At 34.2% G+C, this 21,738-nt stretch overlaps 1 protein-coding gene across 1 annotated transcript in view; it reads left to right on the plus strand.

The window, feature by feature from the left end:
- The window catches only part of LOC149785142 (protein mono-ADP-ribosyltransferase PARP14-like), an 89,039-nt gene extending 68,886 nt beyond the window's left edge, over positions 1-20,153 (plus strand). Inside the window, exons 24-26 of the mRNA XM_089978906.1 lie at positions 5,091-5,242; positions 12,339-12,519; positions 14,181-20,153. Coding sequence (XP_089835032.1) covers positions 5,091-5,242; positions 12,339-12,519; positions 14,181-14,464 — 617 coding nt within the window. The 3' untranslated portion in view covers positions 14,465-20,153. The remainder of the gene's footprint in view (positions 1-5,090; positions 5,243-12,338; positions 12,520-14,180) is intronic.
- Positions 20,154-21,738: the final 1,585 nt, after the last annotated feature.

Genomic DNA, 21,738 nt, shown 5'->3' on the forward strand with positions numbered 1-21,738 from the left:
TTTTTCACTTCTGTTTACATTGAAGTAATGATGAAAGTAGTTCCAGTTCGTGTACTCTAGAGCACAATGTAGTGTGGAAAGCCAAGGAGTGGCCATTTAAAGCAATTAATGAGGATCCATTATAGAATAATCGGGTTGACTGGCGAGTATCACGTGATTGTGGTTTGTTGAACAACAAAGGAAGTTGTAGCAGTGGAGCAAGACAGCTGAGAAAAAGTCTAATTGTTCTCGTTTCCAAAACAAGGAGATGAAGAAACACATACCAACTGAACAGCCAATGCATGATGAACACAATAGCGTAGGCGAAGACAGGCAGCAAGCACATATATCATGAAAAACGGCACACAAAAAACAGAACAGCTGCTTCAAGTCGGTTAAGCGAGAGCGGCCATCTTGTACTATCATCTTGCAATATACTGGTATTAGACATTGATCTCAAATAGCTTTTTATTCAAGGATAATCCCACATATAAACAATATTTTATATTCTCATTTGTTTCTCCGTTGACTTTACATTGTCAGAATCATTCAGTATTTTCCGATATTGAACTCTCAGGCAAATACACATATTGCATTCATAAAGAAACTGCTTTTTATTGTAAACAAACAATGGACGCAGACGCCAGCACTTTGGATTTGTAAAGAAATCATGCACAATCGCGTAAGAGGCGCTTTACGTTGTGGTTGTTTAAATTTGTTTCTGAATGAACTACAACAGATGCTTTGTGGACTGCCACATACCAGCTGCTTTGGCAAATTCCGCGTTAAATTTGTTGATACAATGTTTCGGATTTAGGCTAGATGCAGTATACAACAGACGCAAGAAAGGGGCCTTACAAATAACATCCAATTTTCAAGTCATAAACTGTCTTCTTTAGCTGGTGATAAGAATGGCAAAAAGTATACTTAAAATTTTACATCTGAATTTCCTCAAAAGAAACTTTCTTAGATCTGCAAATTAGAATTACAGGAGCCATGTCATAGGTTCCCAATCTTGATTACACATTTCGAAATTGTACTGTAATTACGATGATAAGTAGTGCAATTACATCCTCCTTACTGCACTCAAAATGAAATAAGCATTAAATTCCATAGCGTCTTTTTGATAATTGCAACTGAATGCCTTAATACTTTCCCCACATTTTGATTTCAAACATTCAGTGACAGAAACAGAAACACATCTGCAGATGTCAACACGCTTCTCCCTCGCTTCTTCAATCCCATGCATTTCATGTGGAATTGTCACATAGAAATCCAGTCCATACTCACAAACTTTCGAAGAATCGAAAAAAAATACCGAAATCTATTCATTCCAGATCAAACGGAAAAGTTGTTGCAATGCGCATTAATTCACAATATGACTACAAATTTCAATTTTAACTAGACACGCCATTTTCGTTAGAAAGATATGTCGAGCGCGCGGCTAAGTTCAAATTTATCTGGGCGGAGTTATGTGCGCAGTAATATTGTCGTTGTTGTGTAATGATGAACATGCGTTTGTGTGTTTAGTCTGGAATGCGGCATACATTCAGTTACTTTGTTTAGTGTAATGTATTATGTTAAATAATTAAGTATTAGGTAGAAAAATAGTTTTAGCATATAATAAAATGGTTACTGCATTTGTATGGGAAATATGAATTCGTTTTGTCGGATGGATATACTGCACTCCCAAGGTGAGCAGTATTTCCATTCGAAAAACTCGTTCATATTTTCCCATACAAATGCAGTAACCATTTTAGTATATAGCCCAATTAATTGCAAAAAGATATGTGTTGTTTTAAATAGACCAGCGATAAATTAGATAAAACCTTCTTTTTTTGTTGTTGAAATATAGATTTTTGTGTAATTATTAGTGGTGAAGTCTCCAATTGGTTCGGTATCGAAATTGAATGTAGGCGGGGGATCAGCTCTCCCTATATATGTTTCAAGTTTGCACACAGTTTTACCCATTTGATACGAAAAATGAAAATGTTAGCGAAATTATTTTAAGTAATCTAACCTATGTTCTCTCTTATGTTGACATTGCATCGCTTACTCTTGGTGGTTCATAGAGTAAGATCCAAATGTTTATTTTACTGCAGCAAAACCAAATAAACAATAAAGCAGCTTATCGTGTAATGAAGCACAGCACAATACACGTGTTGTCAATAACAAAAGCATGTCTTCGTACGTAAACAAAGTTTTATTCATTTGGATTGAATACATCTCATGATTTTATCATTTAGGTAAATGTATTCCTTGTTACGTTTACATGTGAGAGACAAAATAAAATTTGGTTCCTTTCAAATTAAAAATTATTGTGTAATGCAAATTCATTTTTAAATTCAATACAGGTGTTTTGTGTCTTTATTATTCCTCAATAAATGAATGCATACGTGGCCATAAAGCGCTCTACATGGAACAATTTCTGCTCATCTTTGAAATTGAAAAGTCTATGAACTTTGTAATATATGTGTTGGGATGATAAATAACTCTGCCAATCTAAATCCTACTTAAAGTGGCTTAGTTAATTTCATTTCCTGTTTTCCATCGTAATACCACTGTCTATCTCGCTGTCAATGATAGCTCTATTTTCTTTGCAAATGACACGAGTTTGACATTAAAAATAAAAACGCTGAAAATGAAACTTAAAAGAGAATAAACAGCAACTCCCCTCCAAAACAAAAACCACTAAACTAACAACGACATCTTTACACATGCTTTAACTGTGATATTAGAAGTGATATACATGAAAGTAATTATTATTCCAGTTTTCGAAATGGGTGAGATACAAGTATATATGACGCAGCAATCACACAAACGGATTTAAGGGAACCTATAACCAGCATGGAGTACATTTTGTGATATTGATCTTGAGACTTATGCAGCATGATTTGTTGGTAAAACGGTTTCTCGAATCTTTAAGGCTTTTATAGTAAACATTGATAAATTAGTCCTCAGACTTGTACAAGTATCATTTTGTATAAACGACCTAAAAATATTACAGTTAGCTGTTTATATAGAAAGTTGGGTAAATATTTTCTTCTTATTTCTTCATATAGCGGACAAGCAGTAATGAAATCTTTACTTATAGCTAATACTTTTTATATCTTCCCGTGTAACCTCTGATTGGCAAATTCCCAGCTTTAACCATAGTGATTATATGACGATAATTGCTATCTCCCAACAATACTAGGTATCTTTGACAACTGAATTCTAATCCCACTGACCTATAGAAACGCAGTCTCTCCATCGATTTAGATTACTTAGATTTGTTACGTGTCTGGGTTCGAATAACAAAGAAAGAGTGAAAACAACAAGCCTTTTAAAATTTAACAAATAATTTATTTTCCTGGAAAATTCTGTGAAAATGAAAAAAGGATAAAAACGTACGGTTTCAAGAATCAAATCCAAAAACAATCTGAGAATAATCCACGAATTAAATTGCAAAAGTCCTAGTAATGAATGTTCTAATCCTGATGTAAAATCCAAGATGGATGACGATGACATATGCTGTAGTCAGTACTGTGCTTATATAATGGCACTCCGGTGTTGGAAGTCCAAATTAAATTTGAAAGCAATGTCTTTCCAAAATTTATGAGTGAGCACTCCTCAAAATATTTCCAGATAATAAAGAATTAATCCTTTTGAAATCCAAATGGTCTGATGATAGTTAACTCAAAATCTGGCTACAACAAATTAACTTGACGTCATTGTGAAAAACCTAAAACTGAGAGAGATCTCTCTAAAACAAAGGTTATATTGTATCACAAGACGCAATTTGGAATTTCCCCCAAGTTGCGAAATCAGAGGTGGTCACGCGATCGTGTTTATATCATGTACACGGAATATGGCCTTGAATAGACCGATGATTTTATTCCCAGAATAAAAATTTAAAAAAGTATTTACTTCATAACCCGCGTAGTCCCATCATGAACTTGACAACAACCAACCATTTTAAAATAAAATAGAACGTTTGCTAATTTTGAAGTAAGGCCAGCTTCCAGGCCAACACCTGAAGTTTACGAAAAGAATGATTCAGGTCAACCAATTTTCTGAAAAAATATAATCTCCAGTGATTAAATTTACATTACAATAGCATGTAAGAAAAATAAAATTAAAAAAAAAAACCTGACAAACACTTAAATTAAAATACGTAAATGATGTGTCAAGAATATATTTACAAAATGACAAATGAGCATTTTCAAAATCATTGGCACCATAAAACCAACAATCTTCAGCCCCATAGTTAACGAAAGGATTTTTTTTCGCGTCAAATAGACGAAACAATCCAGATATGGGTAATCTACCAAATGTTGAAAGATTATTTTTCAGTATATGCACAGCCTGCAGCGCCTGCAAGGAGAGAGTTTTTTGACACATATACCAAGATATTTTGAAGAAAATATGCATCTAAATACTTATAATATGATTCAGTCTTTATCTCTATATGGCCATAGTACCACTTATAGTAACTTCTGAGACAGCCACACCAGCGAAATACAACGACTCTTGGTTTTTCCATATTCACTTTTAAGTTCAACTTTAGGCAAGATGTATGCAGCCAGTTGAGCATATTTTACAGCTGATGAGCAGTGTAAGCAAAGATAATTAAATTGTCTGCATACTACAGTAAAATAATTGTAATGGTTCTGCCAACACTCATCTGTTTCCTTTAGCTCAAAAGGGTTTCAAATCGTTCAAAAATAAAGAAAGGAGTACAGGCTATAAAAGACTACCATGGACTTAACACATGCTTCTACATCATTATAAATTGTCCTAATGATTCTTAACATGTTTCCACTAATGTTTTCTCTAACTAGCTTTTGGTACAGTAAACGTCCTTATATCATATCAAAAGCCTGTTCATAGTCAATAAATACTGCATAGAGTCTACCCCTACGTTTTCGTAAGTATTTACAAATTAATATATATAATATAAATATATTATCTACTGTACAGCAGATAATATTCTATAACAGATAATAATAATAATAATAATAATAATAATAATGATAATAATAATAATAATAATAAGAAGAAGAAGAAGAAGAATATGAATACTACAAGTCAGAGTAAATGACATCTTATGTTATGTTTTAAATTAACAGGTGATTTGCAGCCTTTACCTGAAAACTGGAATCAAAAGGACAAAAACAACCTAGAGGTTGTTACACTACAAACTACGGACAAGGAGTATTCAGATGTTGAAACCAACTTCAGGAGTACAATCGGCAGTTTTAAGCTCAAGATGATACACAGCGTAAGAATGTTCTTTTCCATGTTATTTTTCAAATTTTGAGATGTGTGATGTTGAGTTCAACATTATTTGTGAGTGTGATAAAGACTTTGAATTATTCCATGTCACTTTCCAGGCATTGGAAGCTCTTATTCTTTGTTGCTAACGAAATGCACTTATCCTATTTATCAATGAAGATCATTATCCATTATTTTCACAGATAAACTCATATATTATGAACGACTGCTTGCACTTGTCATCCTTCATGTTTGACGAATGGTATACCTTCTTCAGTCCCTTAATGTTAAAATGAAACTTGCAAAAGAATAATTAGTTATGCGTCATCATGCCATAAATCGAGATTATAATTTAGTTTAATGATTCCACCAGAGAGCTTTGCTTGAACATAATGGAGTAAATAATATATTGTGTGTTGAGTCCATGAATGTTCAACATAATTTCCATATACAGTTGTATTTTCAATGTTTGTTTATAAAGACCAATATCATAATTCGCTCATTCTACCAAACAATGCTACAACTGATAGCAACTCATGCTATACGGAGATTTGTATTCCCACTATACTGCCTGGATGGGGAGGGAGGTGGTGGTAAGGGCACAAATAGGGCAAAAGATGTTATGTGTATGTCTTTGCCGTCAAATACTATTTAGCAATGGCAAGTATATCATATATTTTGTAATCTTGCTTTACACACTATCTTTATCTTATCTTAAACTTTGTCGCAAACAAGCAAACGCGGAATATCTTTTGATATAGTTATGGTGGAAGATGCAAACATAAACATGACTTATTCAAGAAACAAAATAATGAACAGGTTACACATGTAGCATATACAAGAAGGGAAAAGAAAGTAGATTCAAACACTTATCACACTGCATACATATACATACAAAATGAAGGACGTTCAAATGGGAAGCATATCTACATTCAACACAGACAAATGCATGAAAAGAATGCAAAGTGATTTTTAAAGAAATAAATCACTGCAAATATTTGTGAACATTCGTCGAAATTTTTGATTGATTTGATTGGGCAGTGATTAACCCGCTATCCACTATCAAATATCATTTACCATAGGAAAGGTCACACGCAGTCGTTAAAATCCTAGTGGGTCATTTACGTTAGAAAAGAGAGCACGATGTCTTAAAACTTCTATTGTATCATTTACCTTAGCAAAGAGAGTACGCAGTCTTAAAAACCCTATTAAGAATTAAGATAAAATCTGATTCAGAATATTGTATGTAGATCAGACAATCTGGCATTTACCATCCAATATTTTGTATCATAGTAAAGATGGCAAACTTCATCTAAATTCTAAATGACATGCAAGAAGCAAGGAGCTGTCCTTTCTTTCATGTATCGGGTCATTCAGACAAAAATCTAATTCTCAAGCTATAAAATTATGACTTATACATGAAGAGGAGATTTAAATGTATTCTTGTACTATACAAAGTGCTGCAAAAGAATACTGTGCCTATGGAAAACGAAAGACGAAAGCATACACGATTGAATCTAGTGAAACCATGATCTTTTGCCGGCAATGAAAACGAGTACATGTTCTGACTAATACGCTTGATAAGGAACAGTAAAGGAACGGCTCGAGATATTAGCAATTAATCTTTACTTTTTGCGCAAAGAATTTATGTCATATATGTAAAGAACCGAATAGCAACTTATTTCTATAGATTGACAAACTTCTTCTGGTAAAAGCAGGGAAGACTGTCATTGACTATGTTTCACAGATCGAAGAGTTAATATATTATCGCAAACATACTTATTTTAAGCAACCAATATGTAAAACAGGTTAAAATTATCAGAAGTATAAGCACATACCTGGCGTTTCGGCTCGAGTTTAAAATGTAATTTAAAAAAAAATATTTGAAGGTTTTTGCATGAACACACGAAAGTACAATTTTGTTAATATGCGCATCAATTACCACGAGGAAGTAAATTATACTCCCGATACATTTAAACTCGGTCTGTCATAATAGTCACAAAACGTCTATGTCATAATTGTCACAAATATGTCTTTGTCACAATAGTCACAAATTCGTCCATACTCTTTAAAAACTCGGATGACATAGGAGATTCAATGTACTGGGCTTATGTTTATCATGTAAATTCATATTGTAGCATGTAGAGTTTAGGCCGAAATTACTCTTACTTCAAGACGAGAGGAGGGGAGAACGTGTATGTGTATGTGTCATATCGCTACGATGTCTGCAATGTGGCAGTTTATAGTGATAGCACTGGTGCATCGTGCCGCAGACATGAAGCATCATGTCCCACCCAGTCACATTATCCTGACAGCGAACACTGACATACAATAAATATGTTTCCACAAAACTGCGAAAATTTTATGACCCATTCATGGCAGGAATATGTATGTAATAATGTATAGTCCATTTCATGTGAAAGGGGTAAATAAATTGAATCCATGTGGATCAAGGCATCTTTCCACAGGGTTCAATAATTCTTTGATCTTGTAGACAAATTGCAAAAAGAACACGAAGCTCCGAATACGGGTTGTAATACTTACAGAGTTCGTTACACACACCGTTGAAGGCAATTATATTAATTTCAACTTGATATTCAGTCAAAGTTCAGTGTGACTTTCTGAGATGTAAATCATTATGTGTAGCTCAGTAGACAAATCTCCCAAACATTGAAATGCAAACGTAATAGACACGAACCCCTAACTCGAGAATAAAACTTATACTGGTGATTGTATTCACAAATTGACGTAAAATCAATTCTAATACAATACAAAATTTATTACTTTTCGATATAAGAGCGTGAAAAACAGATTTCTAATATGATACACTTTCACGTTAGATAGATAAAATAGTGTACCAATCGTTTAAAGTGTTGTATATTACACACCGTATGCAGTAATTTGTGGCAGTTGTTAAAAAAAAAAAACAACTTAAATTCAGTTTTCACACAAAACAACAGAGTTGTTATAAGAGTAAGAAAGCCAAAATGTCCTCAATGTTAGCACGAAACACTCTGTTAAATATCATTCAACCTCAGGGAGTTACGAAGATTTTTGAAAAATAAAATGCATCCGTAATACGAGATAACCCCTTTAAATTTTAAAATCCTTACTGATCAACTAAACGAGAATTTCTGGGCTAATAGATATATGTGCACTCAATCGATTCGGTTCATTTAACTTACTACATCTTGCACCTTGAGCAAAGCTGGTCCAAAACTTAATGTTGTACATTTTCTCACACCAGAGGATTATCGTTGAGAGAGAGAGAGAGAGAGAGAGAGAGAGAGAGAGAGAGCGAGGGGGGCGGGGGGGGGGGGGGGGGAAATGGGGTGGGGTAGAAGTGACCCCACATGTTGGTACTAGTATTACAAATGCAAAACAAACATCACTCTTTTCAGTCCTTAATTATTAGGGGCAGATTAAGCTATTAGAGATAAAGGAAAAGAATAAACAACTTTCATCCATAATATTTATTTCATTGAATATATTTACCTGTATTCGTCATAAAAGTGTGTCACCTTATGTGAAGGATGCATGAAGCAAATTAACAATGTCAAAGGACACGTTCTGTCCATGATCAAGCTTTTACTTGTGCTTGTGAAATGCAGTTAATTATCCTGTCCACACAAATAAAAACAGATTCAAATGCAGAAAGAAACCTAGTATTAAATAGTATTCGTATACTTTTTTTTATAACCATAAATCAGTTTTCCTATTTCTTAATTTGTATTTTATATCTGACGCAAAAGTTTGTATTTGCTTCATTATCATTGTCCCTATTCTGCGTAAAGTTGTAAAGAATCTCGCATTTACAGATAATAATAATAATATTATCTGTCTCTATAAAAAAAATCAGTGCGCGAAAATCCACCGTAATTAGAACAGTATAAAAGCGGTCAATGAATTGTGAACATGTATGCAAATCCATCAATCATAATCCTTTTAATTAGCGATATACTTGCACTTGACGGCACCAAAAACGAAAGGTAGGTAGTTCAGTTCGTCACTGAGACACCGACATCGATAAACACCGATAGAATCAATACGGTCCATTCCTGTGATGATTGCATTTCTTGTTTAGCTATCAGAAAATGATTTGAAGATATAATTGACATAGGATAAATATTTTGATAACAAGTTTGTCGTTCGTGTTTTCTCTATTAATTTATACATTAAGCCATTCATACACAATGCGTGTCGCATTACACCTCAGAGAATAAAGGCTTGGTAATTCAAATATTAATGTTCATAAATAAGCGCTCAAATGATTGTCAACAACCTCGCGACAATGAGTATATAAAAATGTTACAGCACTTACTATTCTTTCTACCCATAATGACAGCATGAAACAAAGCAACTCAATGGATGACTCAGAGAATTCTGGGTACTGCTCAACATTAACCACGGTGTTTTTATATGTTTATATCTGTGTCATGAATACTTACATTTTCGGATACATATGGATACATAATCATGGCTATTATTCTATATACAATAAGCAAAATTTTGAGTTTATATAAACCTTTCACCTGAACCTCACTAAGATAGATAAAACTATAATTTAGGATCAAGAAAAGCATTTGCTCAATTTAATCTTAAAGTCAACACGGAGAAAATATTCATAGCCATGTCTACTTATGCTTGTTACTTTTTCAGAGTAAACTCGACTCAACGCGAATTTTAAAATTAATTGCAAATAAGTATATTGAGTGTTTCATATGAAAACGAAATTACCTGAGAAAAGTCTAATATATAGTACATGGGTACACATGAAAATCTTACTTGCTTCTGGATTTGTTTTAAATTTTAAGACATTCCTCTACAGTAATCAGGAATGGAGAAATATTTTATACACGTTGTACGACTTAATTTTCAAGAAACATGAATTCACGATACAGTAAAAGAAATCGGTTTTATGAAACCGGCGCATAGATATAGTTAACATCCAATTCGTTGGCGAAATGAAATCGCAAGGTAAATATGTTTTCCATCCTTAAAGGATTATCTTTCCTCGACCATTTGCGCCCTACTACCGGGGTTGTTGTTGTTCTTGTTGTTGTTGTTGTTGTTGTTGTTGTTCTTGTTGTAGGGTTTAATTTCATTTTTCAGCACAAGATAAGCTATGCATGGCTGCCAGTATATATGGTGGAGGAAGAACCCGGGAAACCTCGGAAAGAACCACCGATCAACGAGAAGCTACTGACAAGCTTTCTCACGTACCCACAATGACCGAGCCGAGACTCGAACCCACGCAGACAGAGGTGAGATGGCAGCGATTCATAACGATGAGCGCTTTCTCTAGACCACTCGGCCACTCGGGGCCCGCTACCGGGGGTTTAAAGAGATCTACTCGTAATAAAATTGGTCGAGCATTTAAGAAAATGGTGAAAATTATGGGGAAATGCAAAAAGAGTTAATTATAATTGAATTGCCAAGTTACAGAAGCACGGTACCAAACTTAATAGATTACGATCGATTCACCTTCTTTTGTGGTCCCGTTTCGTCGGGAGAAGATGTCGTTGTTGTTGTAGTAGGGCTTAACGCCATTTTTCAGCACGCGATTGGCTATACATGGCGGCCAGTATTAATGGTGGAGGAAGAACCTGGGAAAACCCCAGAAAGAACCACCGACCCACGAGAAGCTACTGGCAAGCTTTCTCACATACCCACATTAGCCGAATCCGAGACTCGAACCCACGCAGACAGAGGTGAGATGGCAGTGATCCGTAACGGAGAGCGCTTTAGACCACTCGGCCACTCGGGGCCCCTCGGGAGAAGATGTATTTGATTGATAAAACAAGGAAAACAGCACCATTTTAGACCATCTTTTGTATGTAATCTGCATATTTTTCTTCCCTTGCCTTTAATCATTGAAATAAGTTAGTTCCACTTGTAAAGTAAACCAAATGACGGATATATAATTTGTGATCGAATTTACGATAGATCGATTTTTATTGACAGGTGACATTACTTGCACTGCTACTCGGCTTGGAAAATGCATTACACAGCATTTTAGTAAGCTATCCTGCGATACCTATTTTTGAATCCGATGATATTAAAAATTGCTAAAAATGTCTTGACGGATGGAACAGTTCACGTAGGAGCTCTGCGTATGTTATCTGGGTCCTTTTCCACTAGTTACGTATATTGCCTTAGAGCAGATACACCATCTCTAATCCCGTCGACTGTAACATTAAAGTTTAGACAAATTAGCCTGCTTGGCGCGATCGGCAAGACACGCTTATATAATGTGAAGCAGATTTCCAAGAGAACAGTTTTAAAATGATGAAATCATTATGCTGCACGTCTCGTTTTGAGGACAATACCCTTTTAGGAGTCCACCATAAAAATGCAGTCCGGTGAGATCTCACCTTTTACATCCAGCACAACCTGTGCGATAACCATGATCAACACCAAAATCAGCTACTGCCTTTGCAAAGCGGGGCCCAGTTTGGATCATTTTGACAGGGACCCCCGTGAGCACGGTATTGGGAAATACACTTTTAAGCAAGTTCTATATGATATTGAAAGAAATTCTTTCAAAGCTTTAAAATTACTTTATATATATATATATATATATATATATATATATATATATATATATATATATATATATATATATATATATATATATATATATATATATATATATATATATATTAAAGTTACAAGCGCGCGGGGCCAATGTGAGCGCGGCGCCCGATTGGGTCAAATGGGTACAATCGGCCTAAGGCCGGCCCTGACGAAAACGTTTTTAAGTTCAGAGCACCTATCGCATACACTTTAACCACGCATAGGCATCTTCCAAAACATTATGTAGGTGTTTCCTGGTAATTGTTTTCAGTCATTCAGTGACCTCAAGTCCTCGAAATATGGTGTTTATTTTACTACAATAATTAGCTTCCGTATCTCAAAAATAAATTAGCTGGATGTGACCATAAGAGGTTTAATTAAGCAATGTTTCATGTCCACGGTTCTTGAAGTCTCGTTGCCCGCCTGCAGGATATGCTGCATAGACAGCAGAATATGTTCGGGGTGGGTGGGATTGTTGCATAATTAATTAGCACCGACTCATATTTAGAAAAGGCCTCTTTCTTCAGATCAAACGTATCCAAAATCGAACGATTTACCAACAATATGCGTTGAAAAGGAGATTTATGCAGAATCAATACCCGAATCCTCAATCAGTGGAGATGACACTGTGGCACGGAACGGCACTGGATAATGTGGACAAAATTAACCTGAATGGTTTCAACAGGAGTTATGCTGGCCAAACATTTGGTAAGAAAATTAGATGTACACTGTTTGTAATTTTTTGGAAACAAAAGCGATTTCCAAAGTAGAATAAAAGCCGTTGGAGGGTCGTATTTAGTTTTGTCAAACAAGATTTAGCAAGCCTCAGACTCAGCCTGAACATATAAATGTAAAGTTATGGTATGTTTCGTAATTGATGTATCTTGTAACATTACTTTAATGTGTCTAAAACAGCAAGGGAACGGTTCCTCCGAAATTGAAAAATGAAAAGCTTTAAACATTTAAGTTTGCAACAATATCCATAATCAGGGCGACATTTCTGTATCTCATATGGACAGCTAGTTTTATCTGATAATAAATTTGATATTCAACAGAAATATGAGTCATGTGTATAAATTTGGTATATTCTAATTTGGAATATCACCTTATGACCTAATCCAAATAACATGATTCAAATGGATGAAAATATACACAGTCTTGGACAGGTTAGATTAAGTATTCTAATTATCCTATGTCGGTACATAACATAGTAACCATTATCCGATTTCAGAAAATTTGACATCTTGTGCATTTTTAAGTTTTGTGATCTGAGCTGCCTCAATGGCAGATTTTCCCTTTTTATTACATAGTACTCCTTACACACACACAGACACTTACACGCACATGCCTAAATAAGACATGGACTTTGACAGAGCTATTTTCTGTTGTTGATATTTTATATGTGGACTTTGACAGAGCTATTTTCTGTTGTTGATATTTTATATGTGGACTTTGACAGAGCTATTTTCTGTTGTTGATATTTTATATGTGGACTTTGACAGAGCTATTTTCTGTTGTTGATATTTTATATGTGTACAATGAATGATGCAGGAAAAATTACGGAAATAGATATCAATCTCGTTTTTCTAGTATGAGACTGTGCAAATTTCAAAAGTTTAAATGTTTTTGTCATCATTCATGTTTCAAAATGCAGTTTGTCTCATGTGCTTACTGCAGCATGGTACCTTTGAGATGACTGAAATGATTTAGTATTTTGGATTTATACACTTGAGAATAAATTACTAATATGCAGAATCTAAGAAAGAATAAACGAAGTCTTCAAAAATGTCACGGCATTTGTTTATTAGGCCAAAGTAGGGCAAACTCAGGTCAATAAAACTGATTTTAAAAGGAAATCTTTGATGAAAATCTGATATAAAATGTTCAAAATAATAACCAGATCCATTGCTACAACAAACATAACAGTCACCGATTGATGAACAATACTTTGATCACTCTATTTTTTATCTGTAATACAACATTCCCCCACTCCTTATTTTGAGTACGTCATAAACGTGATTCGCAGAACATTTTTTCACAATAAGACTAAAAATGAAAGTATTGCAATTTTAAAAATAGCGCACCATTAAAGGTTTTAGTGATAGACGAAAAATGGTAGAAAAATTTTTGATTTCAATGGTTCTATTTTGATCTTTATTACAGACTCAGGAAGTCTTATTCTTATTTCATAAGTAACACTGTTATCCTAATCTCATAAAATCCAGTTGTTAAATGTTTCAATTTATTTATACTAAAACTTTTTGCATTATATCTTGCTATTGAACAATTTCTACTTAATAGTGCCACTGCCAAGCACGATAACAAATTAAATACATTAGCTAAAAATATCGTCTGTTTTGCTTCAACAGGTAAAGTTTGGTATGGGATGGGTGTTTACTTTTCAACGCAATCAAAGTATGGATGTGATGATAACTACACCAAGAAGGATGCAAAGTTGCATAAATACATTTACCAGTGTAAAGTTCTTACTGGAAACTCCACCATAGTGGCACGGGGTTGCATGGATAGATATCCACCCACTGACCCCGCAACAGGGATCAAGTATGATTCTACGTCGAGTCCGAGCATGGACGAATACGTCATTTACAGCGACACGCAGTCATATCCAGAATATCTCATTGAATTTGAATAATTTGAGACAAAAATATCTTTCTTACCATATTTACAGTGTTTTCATTATATAGGTCACCGGCCCTTTTCTCATAAAATTTTCATATTCTTTCTGGAATGCTGCCATTGACCATCCTCCTTTTGATTCTGAAAGTTCGGTGTATTTTATTTGAAAGGAGGCCACATTGTTACTAGCATAAGACATAAAGGCAGGTCGAGACTTAGGACATTTGATTGGTCATTTGTAAGTTATAGTTTGCCCCCAAAATGTACCAGATCATTGGCTTAATTTTAATTTCAGACTTGAATCTTGTTAGTTAAACGCAGGCCAGGTGAAACTTACTTTGATTAATATTAAATCCAAATATTTCTGTAAATAAGGGCCCCTTTTTACTTGTTACTTGGATTAATACTTAAATTCAAGTCAGTCTATAAAGAATGGTCCTTTTTACACGTTACTACATGCAATTGTTATTTTCAGATTTATAGCGTTACTCGTAAGATAAAAGAGGTGTTGAAAACAATGGTTGACGTAATGTTCAATATTGACGAAATCAAAGTACTGAGAGTTGCCTCTAGTACCATTAAATGGTCCTCGCATATTGATGTAAATATACACTCAGATAGATGGTCCCAATTTTGTTTCCTTTCGGCACTTTTGATTTGATTTTAGAATTAAATCATTTGTTTTCTTATTAAAGTGATGAATAGCACTAGTAGGTAGTTCTAACTAGTTACTTTATTCTTTATCTTCCCTTACTTTCTTGTGCAAAGTTTTTGTTTTGTCTCAGATTTATTTTAATCTGCATCCTTCAAAGGCTATGTTATCTGTTGGGAGAAATGATTTGAGAGTTGAATTGAAAGATGGTAATTTTTTGTATATATCTGATAGAAACAAATTTTGCACAATACGGTATACCTTTGTATATAGGTCGTGCGTTGCAGCTTGTACTGGTCATTTATTTAAGTTTGTTGTCGAGTTTTCTCATGCTATATATGTTCCAGAATACTTGTCAATATATTATGTATTCAACACTAATTTTCTAATCAACATTTTGTGTATTCTACGCTAATTTTCTAATCAGCATTTGATGTATTGTTCTCCAACGTCTTGTAACTGTCATTAATACTTTCCTCTCTCCTCATGCACAACTGTGATATTCATAATGTGATTGCTGTGGCGTTCTCTTCACTCAAAATGTGTAGTACGAGAAAGGATTCGGTCCAACGATTCTGATTTTTACTCAGTCCTCTCTGTTACTTTTGACCTTTCTAAAATGTAATTGTATGAGATAACACCCAGTTGTAATTGGGTCTGATTAATATCACTCTGTTATATGCTGGCCTCATAATCGGACAATTAGATTTATGCATATATACAAGTGCGTGTAAGTTTTAATAACTCAGAACTTCGGTGACACGGATTTTTTTCGTAGGAGAATTTTGTTTAAATTTGCGTACGGATGATCACAATTTTACCTACCTTGTACAGTTAAGCTACACATACATGACAATCTTTATGTAGACATTATGTATGTATGTATGTATGGATGGATGGATGGATGGATGGATGGATGTGTGTGAGTGCGTGTATGTTCTTTGATATCTCTAAAACTCTCATTGAATGGTTAGAATATATCCGATAATTTTGCAGTTAGATAAATGAGTATATATATATATATATATATATATATATATATATATATATATATATATATATATATATAATGCAAATCAGAATAATGTTCTATTATCGTCGCCAATTTTATAGATAGCCTTTACAATCAGCTTTAGCAGCTGTAAAGGTTAGCAATTTCATCTATGACAGTGGTCTTCAAAATAAGTATATTGTAAAAGATCAGAGACAGCTATGGAAAATAAAAAGCTGCAATATATATGTAGAAAACCATTAAGTATGAACAGATGGGAACCTTGTTTATAATGACATCAGGACCCTATTTTATTTTTAGGGGCCAAAATAAATACTCCAAAAGTAGTGGCAATGGGTACATAATTTGAACAATGGTTTACATCGAGCTAAACGACCATTTATGTTATAATCTGGTCGATTCTTTTATGCTAATAAACATTCCAGGGGAGGTAAATGGTTAAAAAGCAATCCGACTTGGTGTAGTCACTGTATTGGAATCTGAACCATTCCACAATCTCCAGTATCCACGTTCTGGTGAATCTACTCTCTGATTCCGTCGGAAGTACTCCACATTGGGTAGACATAACTTGGAGCAATAAACTGTTGGTTAATTGTTTGAATGTGTGGTTCATATATTTATTGCATTGAAAGCTTTAAATAGGAGCTTTTAAAAAAAATTAAACTGTACTCACCCTACATGACGATATGTTCTCTTTAATTGGCATGAAATATAAATCAGATACCTAGTGAATATTCGGCTTCTACGGGATTTTGTTATTGCGTCACCTTCCTCACACCATCCGACCATTACCAAGATCAATTAGGAACAAGACATGCTTTTGAAAAGCAGATCAAATGACTTGGCAACGAAGTGAAATGCATATACACTTTTATAGAGATTAAGTCTTCATAGAAATCCACCTCGTTTTCCCCGTTGTTTGTCTTGTCTGGAAGAGTTTTTGTGCTTACAATCTCACGGAATATACCTTTTTTCTATCGTGCTCAAATGTCACAGTGTACTTCATCGAGGTTTGCTTAAAAGAAAAAAACATAACACTTGCCCTACAACAATATGCAAATTATACTTATGTATTCGCAAAGAATTGGCATATATATTTTTCGATCACAAATAAGTGAGCTTATTGTGGACTTTTAACAATCAACCAATGAATTGTTTCCTATATACTCATTTTGACATCATGGTCTACTGTCTGTCTGTCTGTCTCACACAAATACAGGAACACACATACAAATTATGGATTAATCCTCTGTTACACATGGATGTGTCATAATAACTAGAACACCATATGCTTCATAGTAAATTAAAATGAAGACTCATTTTCTTGTCTCAGATCATCTAATTAGTGTTGATTAGTGACCTCTCAAATGTGTTCGAACTTGATTGTGCTGTCTACTTTCTACCGTCACCGTCAACATACGTAACTCCTGGCCTGATTGAAAGCGATTGTTTTTTTTTTATTCTTCTTGCTCTCTGCCATTCTGGGCGCTCGCAACAGGAAATAAACCTTTCACAGGGGCAGTTTTTTTGTGTGCAAAGCATGTACGAGGAAAGATGTGTTAGATTTTCCTAATACTACAACATTTCCTCGACAATTGCGTCATTTCTAAAATTATTACAATGCTCATAAAATATTAAAAAGCTGAGTGCATTTTCCACCTCATATATAATACAACTCCCTATGATTTTCACTTGTAAACTAGGAGATCTGGATTAAGAGCAAGTAGTTATCTTATCATCAGTTTTAATATAGTTCATACAAAATGCTGGTAGAAGAATCCTAATATGTCTACCAGTGAATATTAATACCGATATTATAGTTACTGAATTGGCTGAAAAATATTAATTAGCCATGGCACGCTATAAGGGAGTGGCACATTTAAAGTATTAATTAGCCATGGCATACTGGAAGGGCGTGGCACATTTAAGTATTAATTAGCCATGGCACGCTATAAGGGCGCGTCACATTTAAAGTTTTAATTAGCCATTGCACGCTATAAGGGCGTGGCAATTTCAAGTATTAATTATCCATGGCACGCTATAAGGGCGTGGCACATTTAAAGTATTAATTAGCCATGGCATGCTATAAGGGCGTGGCACGTTTAAAGTATTAATTAAAAGTTAGCCATGGCATGCTAGAAGGGCATGGCACATTTAAAGACTACATGCTCATGTTAACATGACTCAAAGACATGTAATTGAACATCAAGTTAAAATATCTTTGAGATTGCAATGCTTTAATAACAGTGTAGCTTGAACTCACTGGTGATTGCTCTATAATGTGTTCAATAACATTGTAAATTGACATAACGGGTTCTCTTTATAATGTGCTTTATAACATTGCAACTTTACATCGCTTGGTGTTGCGATATAATGAGGCGATCATTTATGCATGAATGATTCCATCCGGCAATATTTTTATTCAATGGTGAATGTCTATATTGCATATTGTAATACATTTAGTTCAAACGGTGAACATATTCTTGTATACGTGAATGAGTAGTAACTAAATGCACGTGAAGCCTTTGCTGTAGTGGCTAATCAGGTAATTACTTATGTGCTAACTATGCTTTTAACAATGGTCATACTGTCTATTTCTTGCTGTTACTCCAATGTCACCAAAAATAAGACTTCCCTCATACAACATCTTGATTCTGGGGATATACCATGCTGCAAGGGTCTGAAGCAGTTTTAAAAAATAATAGGACTGGAGAAAGATCCAGTTTAGTTGTTTTATTGTGAGCTGATTAAGGTGGCTCTAATTTCACATCATAAGATACAATGATTTACATAGTTTCCTATCTTGTGTCCTGCGTCAGAAAATCAACATGTCTCTCTCAACATCACTTCATTCTCAGTTTATTTTCTGCATAATGGTTAATGTCTACAATGGCTGACGGAGACAAGTTAATGCTTTGAAGATGCAAGCTATTGTTATATATATATATATATATATATATATATATATATATATATATATATATATATATATATATATATATATATATATTGAGTGCTTCACTTTTGTCCGTTCATGAGGGTTGTTGATAGAATGTTTGCATACCTGTTGTCACGATCGATGAGGGTTGGGAATGGAAAAGTGTGCCTACCTTACTTTTGTGAACTTTTGCTATGATATTAGGTAGTAAATAAGAGCTTAAGAGTGAGTGGATTTTATAACGAAAATTACGGTTTTCCAAAACAATCTGTTGCATTGTTGGTCAAATGGGTAATTGTATATAGAAATGATTGGTAAACAATTATTAATTCTTATTGTATATTAGTCTATGGGAATCTGTGATCAGAAATTTGCAGTTGTATTCTGATATAATTTGAGAGGAATTATTTATTTAAATTATTAAACTGAATAACCAATCTCTCATTCTTATTTGGACTAAAGCACTTCTTTGGAACTATTGAGAACTCGTCCAAAGATATCCTGGTGTTATGCATATATATATATATATATATATATATATATATATATATATATATATATATATATATATATATATATATATATATATATATAAACTGACAACGAACAGTGCAAAACTAGTATCTAACTAGCCTAAGCGCTTTCGACACTTAATGAGTCTTTTTCAAAGGCAAATACAAAACATAGACAAGACAAACAAATAAAACACAAAAACCGTTGTGTCTGCAAAACTTTACACGGCTGTTTCTACAGGATTTAAAGATTTAATTGTATTATGTTTCAACTAGTTTATTTCAGCTAGTTGCTGATGCTGGAAATAGTTTTATTGACCTAAAAATCGATGAGCCATAACGACATCTGTTGTTTTATGTAAATTTATGTAAGAAAAAATTGTAACCCGGTTTTTGTGTTTTATTTGTTTGGATTATATCATTCTGAAACCTGAAGACTATTGGTACATCAGCACGGTTAAAATTATTTGAATTTCTTTATTTTTGGACTCTTTATAGGATTATTATGGACTGAGTTCACAATAATACAAGTGCCTTTTAATCTTTCGCTTTGTAAATTAAAGAAATAAATTATTTGTTGATTCTACTAAAGTTGCTGATTTCGTTTCTTTCTCTTACACACCTTAAGACATACATTCGTAACAATGTAAGGTCAATGTCAATTACAAATAGAAGGCATACATACATCTTTGAGATGTAATTAATTTGAATGACTTCTAGGCCTTCTGTTCTGTCGTTTGGCACGCTGGGTGGTCATCTGGAAATGTAATCAAACCGTTGGAATTGACATGGACTATACGCATTCGCGTGACCGTAAGAACTTCACGCTTGCAATCGGTAGCGTGCCTATGATCTTAAATATACTAATTCCTAAAAACAACCAGAGCGGAAATATTTCATTCAATATTATAATGTGGAACCATTCACAGATTGCTACGCATATTACTTTAAAATGATTTGTGAGCATATAAAATGCTGACACCTTACTAGCAAACCAATGAAAAGTTTCTAATCTTGCCGAAAAGAATAAATCACTAGTTCGCTTAAAAGCGTTATACAAAATTATCAAAGATACTTAAAAGGTGTATGATTTTTCAAATACGTATCCGGAAGAACTTGATAAATGAATTGACTTACGAACTATATTGGAAGATCAACGACGCAAATTTGTCGCCGAATATAATAAAACATGAAAAGTCATTATTTGATGTGGCGTTTGGTACGGTTGGGGTGGGGTGCTCCCAATATATTATTTAAATCACTATGGAAGTCCCACCAAGCTCGATTTTGTAGGAAGAGAAATTAGTGACAGATAGAGGTAAAGCTCTGAGCCTCCAGCCAGCAATGTCGACAGTTAAATTATTGAGAACACAAAGGTGAAATTCAAAGGAATAACAGTTTAATACAATGTAATATTCAAATGATAATAATTTCCCAATCACTCTTCTTTCTCTCGACAAAGTGATAGCCTATTGAATCCTGTGATTTATAGCGTGAGATCGCTTTTCCAATTGTCTTTGTTTTCTACTCATCTGCATCTCTCCTATCCTGTCAATTCCTTCTCTCCTTCCGACTTCCCTCATAACTCCTTCTCCTTGACTGCTCCTTCTCCAATTTCTCCTCCTCGACTCCTTTTCCTCCTCCTCCTTGACTCTGCTCTCCGACTAGCCTTCTATTCACAATCGACTTCTCAACTAGTCTCTACTCCGTCTCTCTCCTAGAGATTCAGGACTAAACAACAACGGAAGTCTTTCACCTAAAAGCTTCCTGTGAAAACACAAGGACGTTAGCATATTTCCTTAGCCATCTCGTCTCACACAAAACCAACAATCAATCATCAGATAAAGGCTATTACATTTTTCGGTCACGCATTCGTGCACATCGAAATACCCATACGCTCTTGTATGGTAAACAACGTAGTAATAAAAGCACGCTATCAACTACGTATCATACAGACATCAATAAATTGCGTCACATCCGTACATATATATTCTTAATCTCATTATACTGAACAGTAGTACAGCAATCAGACACATCTCTGTACATTACACTCCCACAAGTGTACACAAATATTCAAATATCCATATTAATTATTTTTACACACTGCAACCATTTTCCAAAGTTACAATTCAATTCAACAGTTGCAAGATCTAGAATATCACATGAGTAAATTATA

This window comes from Sinohyriopsis cumingii, chromosome 13, assembly GCF_028554795.1.
Source record: "Sinohyriopsis cumingii isolate HCF-2022 chromosome 13, ASM2855479v2, whole genome shotgun sequence".
In the NCBI taxonomy this organism is placed as follows: Eukaryota; Metazoa; Mollusca; class Bivalvia; order Unionida; family Unionidae; genus Sinohyriopsis; species Sinohyriopsis cumingii.